Source organism: Microtus oregoni, unplaced genomic scaffold, assembly GCF_018167655.1.
Source record: "Microtus oregoni isolate MIOR12 unplaced genomic scaffold, Mior012 000030F_ref0000283, whole genome shotgun sequence".
Taxonomy (NCBI): Eukaryota; Metazoa; Chordata; class Mammalia; order Rodentia; family Cricetidae; genus Microtus; species Microtus oregoni.
Window position 1 is genome coordinate 2,729,141 of NW_024543089.1, and position 20,303 is coordinate 2,749,443.

The window sequence follows — 20,303 nt, forward strand, 5'->3', positions numbered from 1 at the left end:
AAGATCTACAAGGTAGAAAAAGAAAAGTGATCCCAAAGTGATCCTCTGACAATCACATGGGCACCATAGCACACATACACACACTCACACGCATGTCTGAAGATCTACAAGGTAGAAAAAGAAAAGTGATCCCAAAGTGATCCTCTGACAATCACATGGGCACCATAGCACACATGTACACACACACTCACATGCATGTCTGAACATCTGCAAGGTAGAAAAAGAAAAGGGATCCCAAAGTGATCCTCTGACAATCACATGGGCATCATAGCATACACATACACACACACTCACACACATGTGCATGCACACAAACACACAGATAATAAACATATTTTTAAAAGGAAAGAAATGCCTCTAAACACTGTCATATATGCCCTAGGGGGACATCATGCCTGGACAGGAACCACTGTCTACATCTAAGGTCATCTTAGCACCTCCTAGTCAGTAGTAGTGCTCTGAGGATTTCAGGCCCCACAGTCAGTAGCAATGCTCAGAGTACTTCAGATGAGAATGCTAAGTGCTTCCGTGGAAAAGGACTTAGTTCTTTTTCAGCACATCCTGTGGAGAAGACGTTCTAACCAGGGCAACTCCTAGCACAAAGGGCTCAAGAATGAAGCAAGACACAGAGCTTCACTTTTGATCATGTTTAATGAAAAAGAAGTCACGTGAATAGAAATGGACACAGAACAGAGATGGCGGGTGGGAAAGCATGGCGGCTGGAACAACAAGAAGTCGCTTTGCTTCTGACTTCACAGGCACATCCCGTCAGTTACTACTGACCTAACCCGATTCCGGAAACCCCAAACATCGCGATAGTATGCCATTCCACTGACCTTCCACAGACATGCAACCAAGTGTGTCCGAATGGTGTCTCTCCACTTTCCCCCAACCCAGATCCCCAAAACGCACGCGGCCAAGGCAAGCGTATCCACTGTGCGTTATCCCGGAGTGAGGAAGCGCAGCAGCCTTGGCTCTTTATTACACAGCAAGTCAGCACTGGCCGGTGAGCTCTGGGCACGGACACGACGGCTGCTAATATTTTCATGAGGAGAGCACTTAAGCTACGCAACCGTTTATTCTTAGGACAATCAATCGCTGGAGAGTTACATCTGACTCTGCCAGCTTCAGCTATGTGGAAAGACGTTCCTATGGTTTGTAGCTGAGCAGACGTGAAATATGAAAAGGCATAAAGTTTTAAAATGCACAGATGTGAAACTACACTGATCATCCAGGCTTGTTTTATGGCTCATGATTTTCAGTGGGACCAGTCAATATTCTATTTTTATTATTTTCTACTCTAATGAATAGTATGATCATATCATTCTAACTAGGAAATATACATATATAAATCTTTGGAAAAGAACTCTGATCTCTGAAAATATATACTGGTGAGAGCTTTGCAGTAATGACCTCGCTTAAAATAAAATATCCCTCTTTCAAGCTGGAAGCTAGGCAGCACTAAACTCATTCTAGACATTTGCCATGTGGGTAATAAAGAGAAGCAGTAGATTTTACTCTCTGTCCCCTTTAAGATACAAATCTTGTTGGCCAGGGCAAAGCAGCCAGCAACCTCGTATGCTCACATTTCACCGACTGATGTTAGGAGGACCCTTGCCTCTTCTGATACTGGATGCGGAGTTTTTCCAGTTGTTCTACACATTGAGACTGGGCCATCTTCAGTGTCCGGTTCTCTTCGGTCAGAGCCTCAAATTCCCGGACCAGCTGAGCAGCGTCCAGCTTCTCCTTCTCTGCCTGGTCCAGCTTGGCAATGAGCTCCTTTCTGAAATTCAGAACACAGGGAAGAAGCATGGGCTGTACTGCACACATACCCAGCAATCCACACTCCCCTCTCTGTGCTTCTCAGTGTCTGCCCTCTGACCGCCAACCACACCCCTTACTTTTTCCTCTTCTTTTCTTTCCCTTCCCTTTTCTTTCAGTATCTTTATGTTTTTATTAGCTTACAACGCAACAGGTTTCCTTCCACATGGGATGTTTATACATCTCTCCCTCTTTCGCTCCTTCCCACACTGTACCCTTCAGAGCCCAGTCCCCCCCCCCCTTCTACTATGTTCTATGACTGTCTCCACACTTCCCTTGAAGCCTTTTCTTCCACTCTCATGGGCCACTTCCCAGATTCCTGCCCTTTACTCATTTACATCCCCCTGGATGTGAGTATTTAACAATTAGAAGTTAGGATCCAACTCAAAAAAAGTCATGATCCACATGGATAAGTCAGTGTCTCTGTAGCAAGATGTATAGCAAGTCTTTTGGGTGTGTGCCTTGGAGAGGTAACTAGGTCATAGACTAGTTCTATTTTTAGATTTCTGAAAAGCCTCTCACTGGTTTCCATTGTGGCTGCAGTGTTCTATCCTCACATCAACAACAGACAAAATAAGGCCTCACTCTACAGACCCAAGTTGGCCTGGAACTCACTATGTAGCCCAGTGATGGAGGTGGGTCTTGTATCTTATCTGTTGCTCTCATTGGTTAACTAATAAAGAAAACTGCTTGGCCTGATAGGACAGAAAATTAGGTAGGTGGAGTAGACAGAACAGAATGCTGGGAGAAAGAAGCCGAGTCAGGCAGTCACCATGATTCTCCCACTCCAGACAGACGCAGGTTAAGATCTTCCCTGGTAAGCCACCTCGTGGGCTACACAGATTATTAGAAATGGGTTAGATCAATATGTAAGAGCTAGCCAGTAAGAGGCTGGAACTAATGGGCCAAGTAGCTGGCGGCCAGGAGCCGGGGCAGCAAGAACTTAGCCCGCAGCTCCTTTAACAGCCCAGGGTGACCTTAAATGTGCATCAATCCTCCTGCCTCAGTTTTCTAAGTGCTGGATTTATAGTTGTGAACTACAATGCCTAAGTATTGATCTTCTTTTTTATTTTAATTTCTCCAAAATCATGGGTCTTTGGAATATGTTTAGGACCCAGAGATCTTTCAATCACTCAAAACAGTGATCTTTCAAATTATTTAGTGTGTGTGTGTGTGTGTGTGCATGCAGATGTGTGTGTGTGCCACAACATGCAATAAAATCAGCTCTCTCCTTCTACTATGAGTTCTGGGGATCCAGCTCAGGTGGGCTACCTTGTATGGCAAGAGCTTCTTGCCTGTTAAGCCATCTCACTGGCCTGCGATATTGTTACAGAATATTTGTTGAACTATGTACAAATGTGTTGCGTTTGTTTTAACTATGTACAGCTATACTGCATTTAACTATGCATAGATATTTTGCATTTGCTTTTAACTATGTACAGCTATGTTGCATTTGTTTAACTATGTATAGATATTTTGCATTTGTTTAACTATGTATAGATGTATTGCAATTGTTTAACTATGTGCAGCTATGTTGCATTTGTTTAATTGTGTATAGATATGTTGCATTTGTTTAACTATGTACAGATGTATTGCAATTGTTTAACTATGTGCAGCTATGTTGCATTTGTTTAACTATGTACAGCTATGTTGCAATTGTTTAACTATGTACAGATGTATTGCAATTGTTTAACTATGTGCAGCTATGTTGCATTTGTTTAACTATGTACAGATGTATTGCAATTGTTTAACTATGTGCAGCTATGTTGCATTTGTTTAACTATGTACAGATGTATTGCAATTGTTTAACTATGTACAGATGTATTGCAATTGTTTAACTATGTGCAGCTATGTTGCATTTGTTTAATTGTGTATAGATATGTTGCATTTGTTTAACTATGTACAGATGTATTGCAATTGTTTAACTATGTGCAGCTATGTTGCATTTGTTTAACTATGTACAGATGTATTGCAATTGTTTAACTATGTACAGATGTATTGCAATTGTTTAACTATGTGCAGCTATGTTGCATTTGTTTAATTGTGTATAGATATGTTGCATTTGTTTAACTATGTACAGATGTATTGCAATTGTTTAACTATGTGCAGCTATGTTGCATTTGTTTAACTATGTACAGCTATGTTGCATTTGTTTAACTATGTACAGATGTATTGCAATTGTTTAACTATGTGCAGCTATGTTGCATTTGTTTAACTATGTATAGATATGTTGCATTTGTTTAACTATGTACAGATGTATTGTAACTGTTTAACTATGTGCAGCTATGTTGCATTTGTTTAATTGTGTATAGATATGTTGCATTTGTTTAACTATGTACAGATGTGTTGCATTTGTTCATGTTACAGAATATTTATTCAACTATGTAAAGATGTGCTGCATGTATTTAATTATGTAAAGATATGTTGCTGTCTTACCTTGCCTGCCTAAAGCACCCAATAGATCTAATAAAAAGTTGAATGACCAATAGTGGTAGAGGAGGTATAGTGGACTTCTGAGCAGAGAGAGTAAGTAGCAGGAGGAATTTAGGCTCAGGGAAGAAAGAAGAGGACAGATGGTGTGGGAAGTTCTTCTTAAAATGTGTGTTTTTACTGGTTAATGAATAAAGAAACTGCTTTGAGCCTATAGTGGGGCAGAATGGAGCTAGGCAGGGAAAACTAAACTGAATGTTGGGAGAAAGGAGGCAGAGTCAGGGAGACACCATGTAGCAACCAGAAGGGAAAGACACAAGCTGCCAGCTAGAACCTTGCCAGTAGGCCATGGAGCCTCATGGTAAAATATCAACTAATAGAAATGGGTTAATTCTAGATGTAAGAGCTAGCTAGCAATACACTTAAGTGATTGGCAAAGCAGTGATTTAAATAATATACTTTCTGTGTGATTATTTTGGGAGTTTGGTGGCTGGGAAACAAACAAGCAGCCTCCTATAACAGACAAGGAGATGTGGGGATGAAAGAAGCAGGAATGTAAGGCATACCGAAGGAAAGAAAAAACATAGATGAATAGAAACAGGTAAACTTAAGTTATGTGTTAGCATATTCTATACACTATAAAGCATACTCAGATATGGATATGTAGGACAAGTGGGTGAAAGAAAATCTGATGAGGAACAATATTTTTTCATGTTCTCCAAGTATATTCCCACAAAATCTTATGAACTGCAAAGGATAGACGAGAAGAGAAACCTGGGTGACTGCTTCAGCCAAATCAAGAGCATTGTTGTCACCATGGAGACAAATAGGTACCACATGCCTGTGAGGAACAGGCATTACAGCTGTGGTCTTGCCCACCCAACCTAAAATGCATACACTATACATGAGGAATATTAGACAATTACAGGAAAAATATCCCTCATTGGCAGGAAAGAACAAAGCATGTTCTGGGAAAGTTTTAATAATAAATCCAGTAAAAGACACAAGAGGATTTGTGACACTTCCTTTTGGGTTTTCTGTACGTTTGAAACCTTCAAAATTATCTATGAAGGGGCAAAAGTTAAATCAGAATATTTCTTTCTATACCTGATAGACTCCCTTAACCACTCAATTTGGTATTGGCTGAGCAAAACCAAGCTTTCCAAAAGATGGAGGACCCAGCAGGACCAAAGGGGATGGTGTGGAACACACAGGCACATACACTAAGTCCATGGGCTCCAGCTGATCTCTGGATCTTCCAAGATGTTTACAATAAAAACTTGGCAAATGAATAATTGAAGAAAAAAAAGTACTTCAGGGAAAGATCATTTATATCTTAAGAGAAAGGAAACCTAACTCAAAGTGCTCTAATTAAAAAAGCCACACAGCTAATAAAAAAAGGCATAAATCAAGCCTGTCCTGATTAAAGTCTTAGTGTTCTGTGTCCCTGAGCACAGGTAAAGCAGAAAATGCTGATAATTAAATATTGATCAGGAAAAGTTCTCTTGTAATGATCTTAAAGAAATTAATGAGAAAAACCCTACATGGGGTTGAGAAAGAGAACTGTGGCAAATTCTCCACCCATCAGGTCATCCCTGGTCTGCCTGGGGCCCCCTCTCACTTTAAATTACCTACATCACACAAACCATTTAGAGTTCCACTTTCACTGCACGGTCTGGGGGTGGCTAGTACCAGGTCCAAGGATAGCTACTTTCCTGGCTTTCTGTTTGACTTCAGTTAATCCCCTGATGCTTTCTGTCTGTCTTTTGTTTTCATTTCTAGAGATGACCAACTGCAGGATCACTGACTTTCTAACTGCAGGGAATGGTTGAGACTGTCTAGTTCCATCTCTCTACACTAGAGAATGTCAATAATAATTTCTCCTTTACTACAATCAAGAAGCCTCGGCTGATAGGTTTCTAAATTAGCTTCATGTAAGTAATTATATAGATAGCCAATAAAAACTGCCAAGATGTCTGCTGTCTCCTGTTTGGAACTTATTTATTTAGACACATTTATGTTCATCTATTAGCAAGTCATGAGTAAGGCCAGGCACGTCAAGCTACTGAAGCTATTTTATAAACAGATCATTCCAACAAGAATTCATTGTTTACAATGAGGCAAAATATGGGCCCAACTTTGACCTTTCAGGCTATCGTGTCTATCACTCATCCACTGTCATAGAATGTGGGGGAGGGAGGACATAGCTATGGGAATCTTTTTTTGATGCTAAGAATCTGTAGCCTAATACTCTACATGTTGTATCCCAGCAGTCTGAGGGCCACACCCCTAGGATCTACCATGAATCATCAAATGTTCCCATCCTAAGCCACAGACTTGGAAACGTTCTACTTGTAAAGAAAAAGGAGAGAAGGGAAAGTATTAGAGAAAAAAAAAGATTAAAAATATGTGGAAATTAGTTTCAAAATGTAGGAAATTCTTTAGGTTCCAAGAAGTTGATTCATTGATAGTACAAATACTTTTTGATCTAGAGAGATCACTCTTGGGCTGGAGAGATGACCCAGACATGAAAGGCTAGGCTAGCAACCCAATATACAGGACTGGAAGAATCACTATCATGGTCCTTGGTGATTGCAAAATTAACTAGGGATTTTTATCGAGAAAAAGTTACAATTCTAGACAGTTCGGCTCTGATGAGCTAGTAGGATAAACTTTATTTTAAAAAATTCAAACCCTTGACTTGGTGGCGCTTATATGTTCAGAGGCTCATATTTATATAGGAGAGAAAAAGCAGATGCCTCCAGATGAGTGAAGGATTGAAGATCTTACCTTCCTTTTTTTAATGATGGAGAGATAATGAATGATGTTGAATTGAGGCTTCCAAATTCAATCTGCCAATGGTGCTAATGGCTCATGAATAGTAAATGCATACATGTACTAGGAAATGAGGAGGCAGAAGCAGGCCAGAGGACAACACTGTACCCTTGCGGGGTGGGGGTGAGATTGAGTCTAAGCAAAGGTTTGTTTAATGTGAGTATGGTTGGCATTTAGACCTGAAGAGTCTGCTCTAGACAATGGCATTACAGGAAGCTTAGCATCATCCTTGGCTCTCAATCGCTAGACGCTAGACACAACTTCCTCACTTCCTGGTCAGGAATTCAGACATTTCTCTAGATATTAGCGTGGTCCTGGGTTGGCGATGAGGGAGAAGAGTCTCCTTATAAGAAACACTATTTTAAATAAAGAAGGCTGCAGGGCTCACTCTATTGGTCAACCTGAGCTGATCCTCAGGTGGGGTAATAAAGTAAAAAGGAAGACGCTTCTTTATTCTGCTCCTCTGGAGACTGTATTGTTGCTGCTTCCCTGGTAATGGAAATAAGTTAAAGATACACTCATTAAGAGTCCACAAATGCCTTGCCCATTTTAATAAGGTCTCAGGCAGAAGATAAAGGGAAAAAAATGTAGTCAAGAGACTGGACAGCCCTGGGTTAGATGATGTTAGAGATCCAATCATTATAACTGGGGCATTAAAAAAGTATAATCTCACAGCCAGGTGATGTCTGGAATATTGACATTTAACACAAAACTAGCTATTTAAATGAAAAGCATCCTTTTGGCCCTTCCTCTGCCTCCTCAAGCAAAGCCTTCAGCAGTCCATTTTCAGACTCCTTTGGTCAACTTGCTCAACTGGTCTCGGGAAGCACACCCTCGCTGCTGGGAAATGAACTCAGATCCCATACTTTCCCCAGGAAGGAAGTTGCACACATCAGACATCATGAGAAGGAGAATAGGTGTTTGCACCGTGTGCCCACCCACTATTATAAACACCTGGGGGAAATACCACTCTGGCTGTTCCTGGATGGCACGGAAAACCCAATTTTTAGACTGAGTAAATGCATAAGACCTGCGTGCCTGGGGTACAGAGAGAGGTGCAGTTCTGCGTGTGTTCAAACTTTACAACATTTTTACAAACCTCACCCTTGAGTGGAGTGCTGTAGACAAAACTGGCCTTTCTCTGTTCGCTCTATGACAGTGGCCTATTGAGCTCCTCTCTGTCCCCCAACTTTGAGAGACTTTCCAAGAACTTGCTTAAAAATCTTTCTTTGAAAATAATATCAGGCAGCAAGTGTTCCTATTTAAACACAAAAACCTCTGCTGGCAGTTTCAGAATGAGTTAAGTAGCATGACAAACGGCAAGCGAAAGGAGGGTTATTTTTACATTGAAGTTTTACAAGTTACCTAAGTACCCCTTCCCATAGTACAGCGCTCCCCTAGATAAGCTATTGTTCTCCATAATTGCTTTATATTAGTAAGACATAAGCATGAAGCTCTTGTAATGTTTGTGGTTTCCCAATTCAAAAAAAAAAAAAAACTTCTAATGCTTCACCTGAACCCACCACTAAAGTTATATAGTTACTCAATGATAAAATGAAAACCCTCTTAAAATTGGGCAATGTATCTAAGTAAATATTTCTCCAAGGAAACATAGAGATGGCCCAGAAGTGCAGGTAAAGCTGTGCAACATCATAGCCATCAGGGAAATGCACGTGGGTACCACAAGGACACACCACTTCCACCCACTAGCACTGGCGTCCTCAAGATAGCAACAGACTTTTAACAGATGCTAATAGTGGTCATAAGCCAGAAATACATTTCAATAAATAGGATTTACTCTGCCGTAAGTTTGTAAACTTTGAGAAAGTTTGACTGTCTTTATCCACCCAACAGATATGACCAGGAACAGCTAACTCTTCTCTCACTGGGAGTCCTCTCAAACTTGATGCAGGGAGACCTCCTCTGGAGACATGAGAGAAGTTCAGTCTCAAGCTCAAGCATCCGGCTGGGCACAAACAACCCCAATAAAGAAAACCTCTCTTTTAAAATACTTTAGAATCCTTATTTCTCACTTGCATAAGTCAGGAGCCAAAGGCATCAAAGTCAGCCACACTTTATGAAGGGTTGGGAGAGAAATTCTCATCAAAATCATTTTTTAATGGAATGCTAATTGCTTGGGCCAAATCCGTATGGCTGGATTTACCTTGCTTGAAAACAAAGGCTTCGGAAAAAGATTTGTTGTAAAATGAACCACTGGCTCACTACAGCGTAATGAGAAGCAGTGCTGCTAACAGCCCTTAGAGGATGGATTCTGTGCGGTGGTGACTCCAACCACACTTTGATTTAACAGTTTATCTTAGCAACCCTTACTAACATCAAGTCATATTTTAAATATGAGACTGTAGCAATACAAACAAAATATGTTTACGCAGAGGGCATTAATGCAACCTATAACAGGTTACTGTAAATCAACCTAATTTATATTTGACATCTATGATCTATGATCTTTCCTGGGGCAGAAAAGACATGCTAAAGAGAGTGCACGCCTAACAGAGAGAGAGAGAGAGAGAGAGAGAGAGAGAGAGAGAGAGAGTCATAATGACAGGAATAAACTTAATCGTGACTCCTGATAGCACTAACTCTCCAGTTTCTCCCTCATTTCTGAAGAAAAAAAAATCTGATCACCATGAATGAGGACAGGGGCTGGGCCTTCCTAGAGGAACTGCTGCATGTGGAGCAGACACAGACAGGACCAGCTATGTCCTGGGAATGGGAATAGGCTGATACAGTTGAGGCGGGGTCAAGTTAGGAAGTTCTATAGGGGTCTCTAGGCATGTTACTATAGGTTGTGAAACCCAGGCCAGAATTGGGTGCTGGGACTGGGAGTGCAGGTCTGTTTGTAGAGTGCTTGCCTAGCATGCAGGAGACTCTGGGTTTGACTCCCAGCTCTTCATAAACAGGTGTGGCTGTACATGCCTATGACTGAGCCATCAGGAAGGTCAAGAATGACCAGGAGTTAGGGCATACTTGGGTACACAGTAAGCTTGACTCCCAGCCTGGATCCATGAGACTGCCTCCAGAGAGAGAAGGGAGAGGAAGAGGTGGGAGTTCTATTAATTTTAAAGAAGAAAAAAGCCACACACACAGGAAGGAAAACACAATATTGCACCAACCAAGATTTGAAGCAGAAAATTTTAAACCCAGATAAAAGAACTGGGAATGGAGAAGAAGGAACTTGAGAAGCTAAATGAAAGGGGGGAAAAGTAAAAGATTTGTCCTTGCCCTGTATGTAGCCAATTGTTTAAAGAATTGAGATACAATTGATGAAGGAATAAGATGACTTCTACAGAAACACACATGGCCTTATGAGTCCCTAGGGGGCAGGCTTCTCCTTTGAGGTCCTAGAAGGTTTTTCCCTAACCAGCTAGCTGCTTCTTTCTGAAACCAACTTGAGTCCTTCTTCCTTTGATGCTGCGGTGGTACCCACAAGTTATCATTGTTCTCAACACAAGCCGTGGGAACAAGTTCCAGATCCCTAACATTAACCATTCTTACACCATGATCCTGTCATAGTTCAAAATGCGGCACACAAAAATAGTAACTCTTAGAGTGGGTGATTCTCATATTGCCAGAAAAATGCCCCTTATGAGGTTAAATTAAATACCAAAGTCCTCAAGAAGACGGACAGTGAAGAGTTATCTATAAAGACGAACTACCTAGGTGCGTTTTTCCCTGTCGTGCCATAACAGTCTGTGTGTGCCCAGAAAATGCACTCACAGGCTACTCGTCCTAAGTCCTCCTGTGGCTATAACATCGGCCACTCTCGAAAGTCACGCTGTGGTGACAAACGCAATCAAATCATTTTTTTTTAACAGCTTACCAAAACTCTGTGACCAAAAGGAAAGCCTTGGATTTTAAAAGTTGTGCCTTCTGATTTCTTAACAGTTCTTAATCTTTCATAACCAAAAGTTCAAGTCAATGTTTGTGTTTGAAATGAAGCAAAGCAGGGAATTTTGAAGAGGCTGGGCTCATTTGGTATATGCAGTTGTCTGTCTACCAAACCCACGGCTGCATAGATATCCAACCTCCAAGCAGCAGTCTCAAGAGTCCTAAGATTTTTCGTAAGCAAAGCACATGTCACCTTCTTTCATTCAGAAATTAAGTAATAAATAAGCTGTGTCACTGCAGTAAGATAAGGGAAGAAGAAAGATAAGGTTGAAAACCGTCGTGTTTGTGAGTTCTATACGCATCCTGACAATGATGTGTTTAGCATTTAGGTGTACATAATAGAGAAGGCTTCAGGAGCTCAACGGTGAGAAATGCCTGTCTAGCTATGCTTTATTGGGACCACGTCCTGGTCAGAGGTGTCAATACTACCAACAGATCTCCCTAACAAGTGTGTGAGAACCAACTGGCCAGAGGATGAGGACATAGTGTTTAATATAATGCTTTTCAGGAATAAAAAAGGGAACAGTCAGTGAGGAAAAAATGTTGGCAGAACAAAGCGCAATGAAGCTGGGTTTCATGAAACAGTCGGTAAAATTGAAGTGCTCCAATTAATTGAATTGTCTAACTTCGCCTAGCAGACCCGTAATGATAATAAACGCTATCATGATGAAAACTTACTGGGACTATAAAATGCAGTTAGTCAACTAATGCATTTACATAACTCTAAAAAGGGTTTTCATTTCATGGGGGACCTTTACTGCTTAAGCATCAATTAAAGTTCACTCCAAGCCAAAGTGCCCTGAGGTCTCTGGGTACAGCCAGAGAGAATATGGCATGGCTCTGGATGGTATTTTGGCAATTTTAATTTCTCTCACTAAAATCTCTCATTTCAAAACCAATTACGTTTTGAGTGGAAGCACGCCCACAGCTCCCTTTCTTAGTCAATGGGGAGAGGCATTTGATCCACAGAAGGTCTGTTGCGTGTGCCCACAATCCCCTCCCTTCCAACCCACCGACCGCAGTCTCTGCTCAGTAGAAGAGAGTACTTACTTCCTTTCCTCGAGCAAGGCGATCTCTTTTTTGACCTCATGGTACTCCTCTGCTATTTGGCAGTGCTGTTTAAACACCTGCATGGATTCTACGGAGTCGTGACATGGCGGCAGAGGCTGCACAAACGAGGAGAAAGGCAATCAGTCCACCGGATCAGAAAGCAGCACCGCCAACGAACACAGCGGAGATGGGCGGCTTCTGTTTGAGGCGATCCTGCCAACACTGCCTTTCCTGGCCTCTCGACCGGAAACTGGAGCCCCGAGACCTACTACACGTTAGCTACCTGCCCCATCGATCTGTGGTTGTTCTTAGAACTTGTAAACTGCTTTAGAAAAGATCAGAGGAAATACTCCAGTCGTCTGTTTCAATTCCCCCCATTTTTTTCCCTACGCCTATAATCCTGAGGCCAAGCCCACGAGAGTGGCGCAGTCCTGCGGGTAAAGAGGACCAGAACCCTAAACCCTGCTCGGGGCACATGAGGCGGAACACAGAACAGATCTGAATTTCTTCTTCCCTCCCATCTATGAGGAAAACAGGTCGCAAACTTTTCCTACATATAACATGGAAACCATACCTACCTCCAGAAATCATTTTTAACTAAGACCGCCATGGCTTTGTAATTCTTATTTCCACATCAGCAATGTGTGATTTAAAGCACTACTGTTTGGGATGGTCTTCTAATTGTCTTTTAGAGAGGTTTTGAATCACCCCCTAATTACTTATGGAAAATATGTAAAATCTGAGACGCATGGAAGTTGGTTGCTGAACAAGCTCTTGGGTCCTACTTGTCGTTATGGTCTATGCAGGCAAACAGTGTCTGACTAGGTACTATTCTCACTCATTTATTCCAGTAAAGTGTGAACTAATGGATCTTGTTCTTTGCTCCCATATTCTCCAAGCACAGCACACGGATTTCTTGGGGTGTCATATTTGCTCAGAAAGTAGCAGCAATTCAATATAGCGTGTGCGCTGGCTGACAGCTAAGAGCGCCCGTCTCATTCAAAGGAAGTAGAATTCTAAGTAGACATAGACATTATTGACACATCACACTGAACCTCATTGATGTGCACAATGAATACTTGTTAATAAGTTCTGCCATGTTTTCGAATTCTGATTGGGACAAATTTTACATTTGTGTGAAATCCTTGATGTCACTTAACTCACGTGGAATCTGACACTGGCCACTTTACGTGGCATCTTTCCCTGGACCCCTATGAACATATTCACAATGCCAGCCCAGCCAGCTGTAACCATGACCCTTTTCAACACAGAAATAAATGGAAAACCAGGACACAGTGCTACAACAATATAATTCACCCCAGGCGACAAAGCAGCTGCCAAAGGAATTCACGACTCCTGGCTCCTCCAGTCTGTAGCCCAGAAATCTCAACCCTTCACCAATTCTCACCTGTTACGCTGGCACGTTACCAGGTATAACTGTTAGCGGAATGAAAGCAACATACCCGGGCTCCCGAGCCAAGCTTTTAAATCATCTGTGCCCTGTTAGAAGACTTGCCTGCTGGCAGCCGTGAGAGTCCACATCCCATCCTGCCCTCATGAACACCACATTCAAGCAGGATGCAGCAATTCGGTGGCCACCCACAAGCACCTGAACTGCAAATTCCGCAGCGACCTAATGCCACAGCCAAGAATCTAAAGGACTGTGTGCCTGCGAGAATAAAGATGATGGCAGTCAAGGCGGGAGCATCCTTTCTGTGTGCTTTGAGAAGAAAACTGAACATCACAAGTACACTTCCTTCAGGCAAGGAAGCTTCCCCCCTCCTCCTTCCTTTGCTTCGCACCTTGCGGTTCTTTTAAATAACTAGCACGTTTTCCTCATGATTTTGGATTTGTGGTTGGTTTTTTTTTTTAATTTTATGAGTCTGGGTGTTTTGCTTGCATGTTTGTCTGTGCACCACATTCATGCATAGTCTCAAAAGCCAGAAGGTGTTGGGTCCCCTGGAAGTTACAGACTGTTCTGAACTGCCCTGTGGATGCTAGGAATCGAACTCCCATCCTCTAGAAGAGCAGCCACTGTTCCCTGGTGCTGAACCACTTCTCCAGCCCCTTTACTTCCGTTTTTATTGGGACATTAGCATGCTACCACTAAGTGACAGCTCTAGGCCTTTTACATTTTTATCTTTGGACAGTATCATACTAACTTGCCAAAAGCAGCCTTGAGTTCATTCACGGTGCATCCCAGGTAACCCCCAAACCTGTCTCCTCAAGCTTCGGTACCCAAGCAGCTGGGATTACAAAAGTTCACCACTGCATCTGGGCAACTGGCATCTCTTAATTGTAGAAATCAGTATTTTGGAAGAGGCAGGAGACCTGCGGGCGGGGAGGAGGAACAGGTGAGGGTAATGGGAGGCTGGATACAGTCAAAACACGTTATGTACATAGATGAAAATGCCATAATAAAACCTAGTTTTTACAACTAATATCAGCTTTCAAAACTATTTGAAAGGATTTATTTTTAAAGCTAGGCAGTGTGGTGATACTACTAAGGGCATGTGGGCCTAGCTAGGCAGCGGAAGTGACACTCAGAAGTGACTAGCATGACAAGCTTTCTTTTACCTATTTTAAGCCATAGTCCACGTTGATGCAAAGACAGTTTCCTCTGAGACTTTCCTCTTTGCCTAGCCCGGCTAAGATGTCTTCCTCCCGGGGTCTGCCGGCTGAGGCGTGTCTCATCTGTACTCAGCTTTTGTCCTCCCTGACTGTTTTGCCAGGGAATTTCAAATTCTCACCACATTTTAAAATTCCAGGCCATGCGCGGCTAACCACCAATGTTGCCGGGAAAATCAGCATGTGCACTGGCTGACAGACTCCATGGCCATCTGAAGACACTAGACATTTATCCGAGCCCAGAAAATTCATTGAAGAGTTTGTTTACCTGCACGCGGTTTGCATCCCAGAAGAAATTCCAATCAGTGAAAGTCTCCTAACTACGGCAACTTAGACTACCACTGTGCCACTCTGTGCCTCCTAATACGCCTGGCCGTGTTTTCTCACATAGGCTCTAGATCATCACATTGGCCCTGAACCGACTACGTGGCTGAGGGCGGCCTTGAACCTCTGATCCCCCTGCGAAGTCCGTGACTCTGAAGATGAGCAGATGGAGGAGAGTTTTTCATCATTGCCAACTGCCCAGCTTTGAGGAACTCTGTGATAGAATAAGATGCCGTGTTGGCCAAAACCGGTGTCCATCACCGCAGCGGCAAGGATGATGAACTGAACATAGCATATGTGGCAAATACTGCAGAATGAGCACACTGGCTCTCATTGATCCGGGTGATTCTGATATCATTAGAAGCATGTCAGCACGGGCTGGAGAAATGTAAACCAGCAAAGGTTTTAGGGGAAACTTACTAGAGTTTGTTTAAAAATAAATAAATACATATATATTTAAAAAGCAAAACCAGAACTACCCATCTGCTTAAGTAAGGAAAGATCTAAACCCAGGCACGGATGACTTCCTTGGTTGTTGATCCCGCTTAACACATGTTCAAACTGAAAACTTAAGGAAAAGCTACAAAAATTCCTGGAATAGATAGACAGAAAGCATTAACTTTGGGAAATAAAAGCAACAGTTTCTGTCAGTCATGGTGTACACCTGCAATCCCAGTATGTGAAGGTCAAGGAGGCAAAAGTTCAAAGTCACCCCTGACTTTGAGTTCAGCACAAAACTGCTACATAAGACTATTTAAAAAAGAAGAAGTAAAACAGCAGTAAAAAATGATGCTGTCTTTATTCCCAACACTCGATTTAAACTAGTCCTATTAGAGAGAATAGTGTTCATCAAAATCCCATGCTGAGTGGGGGTGGGCAGTTAGGCAACTCCACGTCTGTGCTTTCCTCTTCCATCAGGAGACACCGTCCTTGGTTCCCTGGCATTATTATGCTGCACTTCCTACACCCTGATGCCCTTAGTCCACCTCTCCTCAAAGGAACAAGGCTGCACTCCAAAGGAATCTCAAAATAGTGAGATGTGAAAGGAGCCTAGAACAGCCTGGGAAGCCGCTAGAGGCGGAGCCCATGCCTAGCGTTTGGGAGGCCCTGGGTTCAACTTCTGATATCCCGCCCCTCCGTGTCTCCCCCAACCCATCACCAAAAGCAATTGTTTAAGACCCTAGAACATAGCTGCTGTGTTATCACAGAATCTGTTTTCAGTATCACTCTGTGTGAAGATCTGTTACTGGATTTCGAAGTAGATAAATAAAGATGTTCTCCCAGCGTTGCTTCAAGCCAACTTTGAAACACAGGTTCCCAAGGCACAGATTGGGGCTTGGATGAGGTCAGAGCCCGCCCCCCCCCCCCTCAGCCCTCCTAGTCCCCCCCTCCCCCGCTTCCCGCGGTCATTTCCTCTTCACCCCCTTTCCTGAGAGAACTGAGCTTGCAAAGGTTTTAAATTACACCACCACAGAGTCGGAGGTGGGGGCGGGGCACATCATGGCCTCTGGTACCCAGCCCAATCCCCACGACTAATTTAACACAATGAAGTAAGACAGAAACCAAACCGCAGGCTCCGGTTCCAAGAATGCGGCTTGAACCACACCGTACCACCTCGGCCATCGGTTCACAGCCTCCAGAAGTGTCTTCCGTCCTTTGGAACTGAGCCCGTGAGAAGCACGCAGCCAAGCATCCCTCAGCAAGGGGCAAAGCCGGCTTAAGCCTTTCCGTTTTCTGCTTGGCTACTTCAGAAACTGCTGGCCCAGTCCCCTTCCAAAATGCAAGAATTGACTTTTCCTACCCCAGCTTCCCACACAGAAGATATATTTAGGAAGCCAAACATTCTACAGTGGCTGAGTGGAGTTTGTGTTTATTTTTTGATTCTCAGGATTACCTATTTGAGGGGAGCATAGAGGATACACTCCATTTTAGTGTCTCTCAAGATTAACAAGCATTGTCTGCCAAACCTAAGAGAAACTTAGCCCAGACTGGAGGAAAGAGGATCTGGAGCACATTCAATTATGGTCACTCAAATTTTATTATTTTAAGACTTTAAGGGTTTGAAAATTTATTATAGTAACTGACACTTCTTCAATACATACAGTAAAATCCTAGTAAGTGTGCTGGAATTTATACTGCGCAACTTAACACATTTTACAGCTTGGAGTAAAACCCATTTGTGTCCTTTCCGTTGATCCAGAGGATAGAAAAGAGCAATGGAGCTGAGGAGTTCTCAGACTTCCCACAAGGTATACCCTAACAACATGACCGGGCTTTCGAAATATTACTATGGCAAAGCTCTAAAATATCTATATATGACCTCTGAATGGTCACCAAATCCAAAGGATAACTAAGACACACATCAATGTGTGGACAACAGAGAAAATGCCGGCTGTTTTCAGTGCCCCGCGTCCCTCCAGCCTTTGCCGTCCATGGCTCCAGGAAGGTACTGAAGACATCCTGGTAGCGGAATCCAGGGATGCTGGTCTTGCTTCATCTTTCTCTCAATGTTTTCATTTCCCAGGTGTCAAATGATAAACTGAGGTAAGCACTAAAAGAAGTTTCTGGAGAGGCTGCCCAGATAACGGTATATTACACTCCTCAGGGGACACTGAAATCGTCTATTTGTAGAAGTGACATCAGATTGTGGACTTACTGGACCCTGTCTGAGGAAAGGCAAGTTCAGTGTGTACCACGGAGACACCTGTCGCTGCCAGCCCATCAGATGAGAGGACAAAGGCGCTGGAACTATTGCTCAATTTAGTTTTTTGTTTTTGTTTTTAAAGATCGTTGTTTTCCAAGTGTCTGACCTGCTGGAGAGAACATCCAAAAGGAGTCCAAGGCATTCAGCTTTGGTTTTGCTTGACGCATTAAGAAATAAATCACTTAGTCCAATTAAGAATTTCACCAAGGAAGACCATTTGTTTTTAACGTACATGAGTGCTCTATCTGCGTGTATGCCTTTGCTGTGGGAGAGGGCATCAGATTCCACTATAGACGAGCCACCAGGTGGGTGCTGGGAATTGAACTCAGGACCTCTGAAAGGGCAGCCAGTGCTCTTAACTGCAGAGCCCTCTCTCCAGCCCCAAGGCAAACTAGTTATGTTGACTGAGCAATTATTTATTTTTAATTTTTATTTTCATTCTGCCTCCTCGGTGCCATCCTTCATTACTGCTACAGTATGAGACAGCTGTAGTTAACTCCACACAGCGGCTGATGAGCGTGGGTCTTGGAGAGAGCAAGCTTTGTGTTAAACCACAGTGACTAAAATGTAAACCCTTCTACTTGGGCTGTAGGATGGACTTGGTCTTGCACTGGACCATAAAAGAATCCCATCATATTTCCAGATAGAGAAAAGATAAGAAGTCTATCAACACTGCTCCAAACAGAAGAAAACCACTTTTTCCTGAAGAAAAGCAATAAATTTTCCTTTACTCTTGAAGTATACATAGAATATCACTTTTTTTTTCTGTTCATATAATCTAAACCTGCTATACCAAATATTGCTCCTGATGCCCACAAGAGATCTGGAAAATTAAGCTCAAGAACGGAATGTAAAATTAGCCTCCCACCTGCCCTTCAGCAGAGGCTCGGGGCCTAGAAATGAACATTATAATGTTCATTTAATTCCACCTTACTCTGAGGTCCGTGACCCAGAATTTTGCATTAATAGAGACATCAAGAGAAAGGTCTGTCATTGCTATTCTTGCCCAAGGCTTTTTTTGGCTTCTGTGAAAATAGAAGCATCATGAATTACATGTTCAAACATGTCCACATTCTTGGCAAAGCAACAGAAAAAAAACTTGGGGGTCAAATTGGTGTTAGCTTATCTACCAAATAGATATTTTATAGCTACACTTTATAAATTACCAAGGAATGTGCAGAGGATATCAGAAAGTCCCAGCAAGTTTTACAAGGCGGTTTTAGAACTACATCACAGTAACCTTGCCGACCAGAAACAAAACAAATCTCAGCTTATCGAACTAATTTAAACAGCCCATGTGCCCCATGAAAGGGACTAAGCAAAAGATCAGCAAATTGATTTAGAGCAAAATTTGACCTCAAGTTTCTCACGTATAAAGTGGAGACGAAACCACTTCTATAATTATTGCAAGAGTCAAATGAGATCACATGTAGAAAAATGGCCCTTGCCTACTCCAGAGTCAGTGTGCAGTGGTGGAACTGTTCCCAGGGTTTGCAGAGGGAAACCGTAGTAACATCTGGCATTGTTTGTTCTCTGCTTGGTGAGTTTTCAAGTCTCCTGTATAGTGACAACCACAAGACTCCTCTCTCTCTCTCTCTCTCTCTCTCTCTCTCTCTTTCTTTCTTTCTTATATGGTTTCTCTGTGTAGTAGCCCTAGCTGTCGTGGAACTAGCTCTTGTAGACTTCAAACTTACAGAGATCCACCTACCTCTGCCTTCCGAGAGCTGGGATTGAAGGCGTGTGCCGCCACCGCCCAGCCAAGGCTCTTCTTTCTAACTGATGTTTATTTTCCCATAGTGGATTATGACAGTCAGAGAGAAAGAACTACAAGATAGAAGAACTCGAGTCTAACTGTAAAGAAGACTTCTTCCCCTCTTCCCTGTTTGAAAGTAGGGGGGAAGGTTTCTTTTGAACATAAAGTGGTTTCATTGCTGTTAAAACAGGACTTCTTGATGCAGAATGGTTTTAAATTGTATGCTTCTGATAAGCATGAGAACAAAAACTGTGTTCTTTCCCTCCTCAGTCTTTGCTGTCTTGCTGTATTTTTTTTTCCACTCATGCCTTGGAAAATAGAATAAAGATTATAAGCAACAGTTCTAGACACGAGTAGTTCTATCCAAAAGTCTTGACAGCTTGTGAACGTTAATAACAAACTCAGTCTCATCTCACCTCTCCCAAAGGTCCTTGAACATGTTTAGTTGTGAGGCTAGTAAAGTCCTTACTGTTCAGGAAGAGGTGATGTCATAACCGCACTGAAGAGGAAATTCAAAACCCCTGAGGCAGAAACTATGCATCCAGATGTCTAACCCACCAAAAACAAAGACGGAAATTTCTCACTGGAATAAAATAATTAAACCAATTTAATTTCTAGTACACGTCATATAGAATTAAAGCTGTAAAACTCAAATGGACTCGGTGATACTCTAACAGAAAATTATCTGGATCACCCGCGTGCGGTGTGCATTCTACTTGTGTGGTCTGTTGCGGTAAATCCTCTACAGCCTGAGCCACAAGGCAAGGAAGACGCTGATAGTCCAAGGAGGAAAATGATTTTTCCAACACCATACATACAAGGAAAAACAACAGCAATAACAAAACCCTT

The 20,303-nt window shown here is 42.5% G+C and overlaps 1 protein-coding gene across 1 annotated transcript in view; it reads right to left on the minus strand.

The window, feature by feature from the left end:
- Window positions 1-1,418: 1,418 nt before the first annotated feature.
- Map3k7cl (MAP3K7 C-terminal like) overlaps window positions 1,419-20,303 on the minus strand; it is a 45,934-nt gene continuing 27,049 nt past the window's right edge. The window contains 2 exon segments of the mRNA XM_041678531.1: window positions 1,419-1,783; window positions 12,046-12,161. Coding sequence (XP_041534465.1) covers window positions 1,603-1,783; window positions 12,046-12,161 — 297 coding nt within the window. The 3' untranslated portion in view covers window positions 1,419-1,602.